At 40.1% G+C, this 7,627-nt stretch overlaps 1 protein-coding gene across 1 annotated transcript; it reads left to right on the forward strand.

Annotated features, from left to right (window-relative positions):
- Nucleotides 1–504: 504 nt before the first annotated feature.
- Nucleotides 505–7,180, forward strand: acot20 (acyl-CoA thioesterase 20). The gene is made up of 4 exons (XM_049589550.1): nt 505–594; nt 2,586–3,152; nt 3,250–3,452; nt 4,739–7,180. Exons 2-4 carry the CDS (start codon nt 2,696–2,698, stop codon nt 5,315–5,317), a joined length of 1,239 nt encoding a protein of 412 aa, XP_049445507.1. The 5' UTR covers nt 505–594; nt 2,586–2,695; the 3' UTR covers nt 5,318–7,180.
- The last annotated feature ends 447 nt before the right edge of the window (nt 7,181–7,627 follow it).

The following is a 7,627-nucleotide window of genomic DNA, read 5'->3' on the forward strand; positions in this document are numbered from 1 at the left end:
TGCCATATATCGTGTTAGGAGATGGAAATTAAATGTTACTCTTGTACAGGAAGGGCATCTTAACCTTTCCAGCTTGCTTAAGTGTTAATTTTCTGTGCTAATGCTGACATCTAGTGGCTGCTACAGCTTCCTACACACATGTGAAGGTTCATGAGTCGAGTCATATTTCTTGGAAAAAAAGTTATAATGTATTAAAGTAACATCTTATTTTCTTTTTATCTCATATTTTAAAGAAGCTAACTTTAACTTCTTGCTGGTACAAGAAGGCAGGTACAACTGTCAGAGATATGGACAGTTACATTCCACACAGGGGGAGATGGACACATGCTGTCCTCGTCGCGCTGCCATACAGCATACTTCTCAGATTTTTATTTTAATTCAATTTTTTAAAGGAGTATTTTGGCATACGATTAGTACACAAAGCCATACATTTACAAAAGAAACACACACCAAAGGAAGCTGATCCAAAAACCGGCTCCCCCCTACACTGGCAAAGTGGTTGCGCCCGGTTGCCTCCTGTTGGGTGCTTCCTGCATTTAACGTTACACTTATTTTACATATCTTCGTGCACATCAATGCTACTTGTGTGTACAGGTATGTTTTCGGTTATTTTATGACTGTTTGGAGACCATGTTTCGATTATTATTGGCAGTATGACTTAGGAGGCTTTACGGAAAACCAGTTGGTTCAAAACAAAGGCGGTAAACAGACCAGAACACACAGACATGCACACTTATTTTGCTAACAGGCTAACTTTGTCAGCTAATTTAGCTAACTTACATCCACAAGAGGAGTTCATCCACAATGGAAAATTAGCTTTCATGTTTTGGTTGCTAACTACTCCTCACTGGTTCTTTTTGTAGAATTTGTAGAATAGTGAAATGCGTTGTCTTGACCTTTCACCCAGTTAGCCATCACTGTGTCCCTGAATGACCTGCTCTCCCTCAGATGAAGACTCCCAGCATTTCTCAGTTAAAACATCTCCAGTCACAGGCCATAGCTTGACACATGTTTATCTACACACACAGGTGCTGCTCATGTGACTGTGTCAAGGAGTTATAAGCATGTGGGTGAAAGGTGATAAATGTCTTCATGCAGTTTACTCATGGCCTTGTAAAACGTTTTACCTGCCCCCAAATGTCTGTGCAGGGCCTTGTTAATGCATTCATCTATGCAGACTATATTAAATATATCATGTATATATATCATATACATATCATTCACAGTCACAGAACCAAACAGCTGGATCAGTGCCTCCATCTTGTGATTGAATACTTTGTGCCCAGGTTCAAGGCACTTCTCACAGTGTGATTGTAAAAATGTAAAACAAGGTTGGTGGTGGCATGTGAAATGATCTATTGAAGGTCTATAAATGTCAGTATTTTAATTAAAGTTTCTTTAAAGTCCCAACTGATAACAGGTTAATGTTGACATTATGGTGATTAATTGCACTAGGGCTGGATGATATGGACAGAACAAAAATAACAATATTTTTGATAATGATAATAGTACATTTTTTATAGATGCTTTTCATGGCACTCAAGGTCACCTTACAGACAAAGATAGAGCAAATGACAGCAGATTAAAAAAGTTGTTGAGGCAAGGAATAAAGTAACATTAAATAAATAAATGACTAATAAAATAACAACAAATAAATATTCAGCAAACAAGTTTACAGTTAATAAAATTCTGTGTAAATAGCGGATGTGTGGCTAGGTAGATAGTCAAACTGAACAGGCTAGTTGAAAGAGGTGAGTTCTGAGGCGGGATTTGAAAGTGGAGAGAGGGTTGATGTTGCGAATGTCCGGTGGGAGGGAGCTCCAGAGGCGAGAGCTGAAGGCTCTAGACCCCATAGTGGTCAGACAGGCTGGCGGGACAGTGAGGTGGATGGAAGAGGAAGACCTCAGAGTGCAGGTGGGGGTGTGGATGTGTTAGAGTTGGGAGAGGTACCGAGCTAGGTTGTGGATGGCCCTAAAGGCGAGGAGTAGGATACAATTGCGACGATATTGTAATGTTGACTATAAGTGCTTTCACAAAAGAGAGATTTTTTTAATAATTAATCATCAGGAATATAGATATATTGACAAATTGGGGAAAATGCAAATAATAGAACAGCTGGAACAGTCTGTAATACAGCCTTTAAAACCAGGACAACACAACACTTATAATATTACTTTATCCAAAATCCAATCCAATATCTAGTCTCATATCATATCATATGTTAATATATCATTATGTTAATATAATACCGATATATTGCCCAGCCCTAATACACATTCATGAGGTTAGGTGCCCAGGATACTTAAAATATATAGTTTGGGTCCCAAGATAAAGTGTAAAACCCCTTGGTATAAATAAATCAGTAAATTGCAGACAAAAAATATCTCTGTGCAACATCGGATAATTTTTATTTTGAAGAATGTTATTGAAGATTAGAGAAAATTCACAGCAAAGTTTCTCAGTAAAACTATTTTGATACTGTTTGGTGAGGGGTTTTAAAGAAGCAGATGACATTTATAGACATAGAGGTGGGGGTTTTTTTGTGTGGTGAAAGATATTAATTTGATTCATCATTGCTTTAACAGATGCAGTGACAACTTAGCTGTACCTACAAGATTGGAATAAAGGCTTGAGTAAAGGGAAAGGACATTAAGACCATTAGAGTGAGTCACTGTCTCCATCTTGAAGAGCTGAAATGGCTTTTTCACAGATCCGCCTGAAAATTCTCCCCAGTGTTCGCTGTCTCTTCGATAAAATGGTACAGGTAAAAGTTGAGGGACTTGCTCCTTACAAACAAGTTCAGCTGAGGTCCAAACTAGTTGATGACAGAGGGGTGATTTTCAAGGCTTCTGCCCTGTACAAAGCAGATGAAACTGGCCAGGTGGATGTGTGCCGCACACCTTCTCTGGGAGGAAGTTACACCGGTGTGGAGCCCATGGGTTTGTTTTGGTCCATGGCACCGGAGACGCCGCACAGTAAATTCTTGAAGAAGAACGTCGTCAGCCCAACATTGGTGGACATAGAAGCACTGTGTGGAGAGACTGGTGAGGTCTTAGCGTCTGAAACCAACGAGAGAGACTACATGACAGAGGGGATGAAGAGAATACCTGTGCAAGAGGGAAGAATACGAGGAGTCCTCTTCGTACCACCAGGTTAGCTGTGCACTCTTGATGATAGCTGAGAAATCAGAGAGATGTCAGTGCTCTACTTACCTTTACCCCTCCCTTTTTATTTTCTTGTCATCTCCAGGAAAGGGTCCATTCCCAGGAATAGTGGATTTGTACACATTTGGTGGTCGTCTTACAGAGGCCAGAGCCAGCCTCTTGGCCAGTAAAGGTTTTGTTGTTCTGGCTTTGGCTTATTTTGGCTACGAGGGTTTGCCAAAAAAACCTAAAAAGTTGGAATTGGAGTACTTTGAAGAAGCTGTAACATATCTGAGGAGACAGCCAGAGGTTAGTATTGAAGATTAAAACAGTAAGGATAGATATAAGATAGACATTTATAATCATATAATCTTAATTTTATCCCCCCTGTGTGTTGTAAATATTTTGTACTGATTGAATATTGTGAGATTATATTAGATATTTAGGTCCATATTTGTATTTACTGTGTCAATGTTGCCATCTGCTGGCCACTTGTGATGACACAAATCTGTGAATGTGACGCAAACTCAAGACTTTATTAAGATCCTTCTTTGCAAACTATACAAATTTAAAGGTATACTGTGCAGATTGTCAGATTCTGTTTGTAAATGCGCTAAAAACTAAAAACAAAAGTCAACCCCAGATTTGGTCTCAAAAACATTAAACTACTAAATATACTATAGATACAGTACTCTTAAATAAAGTAGCTACTGTTATATTATACAGTTAAATATAGTACAGTTAAAATAACGTTTAAGTTTTGTTATAATAAAATAAATTAAAGCGGAACCACTGGTGATTTTATTCCTAAGCACCCTGCTTGTTTCAGGCAAGTAAATTATAAAGGTTTTATAGGTTTTATAGTTTCCTTGTTCTTGGGCTGGAAGTGTGGATGTTTTTCTACCCTTTTCCCATTACCACTTATTGTACCATTTGTTGTAATGGAAATAAAAAGCTCTATAGTGGAGGCTGACTGGCCAAACCGAGGCCACTGTGGTGTAAAAAGTGTATTAGTGTGAATATGGAACATCCAGTCAGCAGTTGTTTGCAGTTGGCAGAAAGGTAAACTGTTACCGCAGTGCTGTTAAATGTGAGGATTTACCTAAAGTGAGCAGGAAACAAACTAACACCTCTCCAGATTATATCTTAAGAATAATTGCAAGTCGCGCTGGTGCTCCATGGTCACAACATGTGTCAAAATTGGCATGATTTGGAGCCATGCAGATACAAAACACACGTCTCTCCTGCTTATACACTATTGCTCCAAAATCCTGCATAGTATACCTTTAAGATAACTCCAGATCTAGTTGATCAGTAGGCAGGAAATTGATCTGAATTATTTCTTAGAATTCTCCAGTTCTGGCTTATTATTATGAGAATTTATTTATTTATGTGATAAGAAGCTGAATATCTTTAAGTTTTGGACCAGGCAATGCAAGACATGTAACGATGCCACTGACGGGTCGAGGAATTTTTGCCTTTTTAAATGGTTTTGGATATAATTAAGGCATGGTTGTTATTTATCGATCCTAGGACATATTAGTGGGTTACAATCTTTTAAACATGATTATTAACACAGTTACCTCTGTGTGCAGGTTAAAGGTCCTGGGATTGGCATCATCTCAATCTCCCACAGTGGCGGTTTGGCTTTGGCCATGTCATCTTTCCTCTCTGGGATCTCAGCAACTGTCTGTATTAACACCTGCAATGCAAATACTGTGATTCCTTTACACTACAAAGACATCGTGATGCCTCCACTTCCCTCTGTCATCTGGAAGATCAGAATCACAACCTCTTGGCTTTTAAATATACGCAATGCCATATCTGACCCTTCCTTGGAAAAGAACAAGGCGTCATTGATTCCGATCGAACGTGCCAACTGCCAGTTCCTATTTGCTGTTTCTGAAGATGACTGCAATTGGAACAGTCCGTTATATGCCGAGCAGGCTGCCGCAACACTGAGAAAACACGGCAAAGAGTCTTTTGAAGTGGTGACATACCCGAAAGCCGGACACTTTTTGGAAGTCCCTTACATGCCTTATTGTCCGTCTGCGTTCCATGCGGCAGTTGGAAGGGAAGTGGTGTTTGGTGGTGAGCCAAAAGCCCACATTGAGGCTCAGCTGGACCTGTGGGAAAGGGTCCAGGAGTTCTTCAAGAACCACTTGGACACTTAGAGTGATTGTTAGCGAGCAGTGCTTAACCTTGTCTTTAGAGTCTAATGAATGAGGGATATTAAATTATGCTGTCTGGGTGTTCTCATGTTGAAGCTGTGGGTTTCTGACTTTTCTGGACCATGAACAAATTCAGCATATTTTGTTCCAACTGAGTTTTTTTCTCCTAAGCTTCAATGAGCCACACAACACAAAATTATGCATTCAGATATATTTAATATTCACAGCAGATATTTTGACCAGGAAAATAACAGGTGGCGCTAACACCGATAATAATGACACCTCTGTTTTGTTTAAGTATTCAGCTAAGGCAAGGCACTGAGCGAGCATGCTCAATACCAGGACCCTGGACCTGATGCATTGTAAGGTAATGTAGCAATCATGTGCTTCTCCTACAATGACACCACAAAATGTCTGCCTTGAAAACAATCAGCAGCACTCCTTGTGTCAGTGTCAAACGCAGTGTTATGATTATTAATTTCCAGTATGTACTGATCAGCCAAAACAATAAAACCACTGACAAGTGAAGTGAATAACATTGATCATTTTGTTACAGTGCAATGCTCTTCTGAGGAACCTTGGTTCCTGCCATTCATGTAGATGCTACTTGACACGCTACACCCACCCAAACGACATGACAGACCAAGTACACCCCTCTATTTTCAACTACATTCCCTGATTGAAGTGTGCCCCCCAGGCAGGACAGTGCACCAGGCACACCACAAAAACTGCTCAGGAGTGGCTCGGCAGGTGTGACTAAGCTCAAGGCCTTGACCTGGCCTCCAATATTCCCCAGATCCAAATCCAATTGAACATCCGTTGGGCATGCCGGCACCTTACCTTGCAACCCACAGGACTCAAAGGATCTGTCCACAACGCCTTGGTGCCAGACAACACAGGGTACCCACAGAGGTCCTGTTTCCATGCCTCGACAGGTTAGAGGCCTGATCGTAGATTGGACTTGACTCTGACCTGTCGAGGCATGGACAAAGGACCTCCTGGGCACCACTTTGTCCCACAGATGCGTGATCATATTGGGATCTGTGAAATTTGAAAGCTAGGTCGATGCTTGAGAGGTTTTTGCAGTGTGGCATGGTGCATTGCCTTGCTGGGGGGCTACTGTCATCAGGGGTAGTTTTGCAATGAGTGGGGTTACTTGGTCTGTAACAATGTTTAGGTGGATGGAGTCCGTAAAGGGGCATCCACATGAATGCTAGGACCAAAGGTTTTTCAGCAGAACATTGCACTGTAATGAAACGATCAATGTTATTCACTTCACCTGTCAGTGGTTTTACAGTTTTGGCTGATCGGTGTAGACGCTAACACTTTGATTATTTTGTTTGTGGTTCGAAAAGGATTTTCTTTTGAGTGGTGAGGTTTTGTGTTAACATTTTGCATTGAACAGTAATGATTGTTTTACACCTCATTCTGCAACCATATTATCTAGCTCAAGGTTTGAGAGCAAAAGATTGTAGAAAATACTATTCTCACTGTTCTTTTGATATTTTAATAACACTGTAAGTAATTGTGGTGTTCTACAAGAATCAGTCTTACACTAAGATGATCAGCAGTTGCATCACAGCATTGTTTCAAACTGTAACAAGTCCTCCTCTTACACTAATGGGTGTTATTATAATAAAGTTAAGTACAGCAATGAGGTTCATTAGTCTCCCAGAAATAAACTCCATGAATGTGAATCCTCATTTGTGTAAATGTTGGCATCTAGTGGCAGCTCAGCCTTCCTACATTTATCTTTGATGTCTCTTTACACATCATGTGAGCCATGTTTGGTTACACACTATATAATGTGAAACAGACTGTGATGAAAGATTGTGAAACAAAGGCATTAAATCAACGTTAATCCCACAGTTACTGTTTTTAATTCCCATGTTAAAGTTCAGAACCTTGGAATTTTTTACATGAAGGGCCGTTGTTCTGTTTCAAAGGGAAGTGGATTTACTTTGATGATGTAAGGTTGCCTCTCAGGGATTTTATTAACAATGTAGTCTGCATCAGAGAAGGGCGTCTCTGACACTGACATCTCTCTCAGCCTGTGTGAAGCGTGTCTTTACAGAAGCTGGTGTGGACACGCATGACATCTTACTAAAGCACAGAATGTCAGGCATCTGTAATGTGCTCTCATTCAACAAATATAAATGCTCGGAGTGAAGGTTTTTTTTTATCCTCTGCTTCCTTTTGTTTCCAGGAGGACTCCTAGTGTTTCTCCACAGAGGTTTACTTTACAGTGTTTTCATTGAAATGTATGAATAAGTAATATTCATGCATTGATCCTGAGCTTTTCTCCACAGTGAG

The sequence above is a fragment of the Epinephelus fuscoguttatus genome, linkage group LG11 (assembly GCF_011397635.1).
Source record: "Epinephelus fuscoguttatus linkage group LG11, E.fuscoguttatus.final_Chr_v1".
In the NCBI taxonomy this organism is placed as follows: domain Eukaryota; kingdom Metazoa; phylum Chordata; class Actinopteri; order Perciformes; family Serranidae; genus Epinephelus; species Epinephelus fuscoguttatus.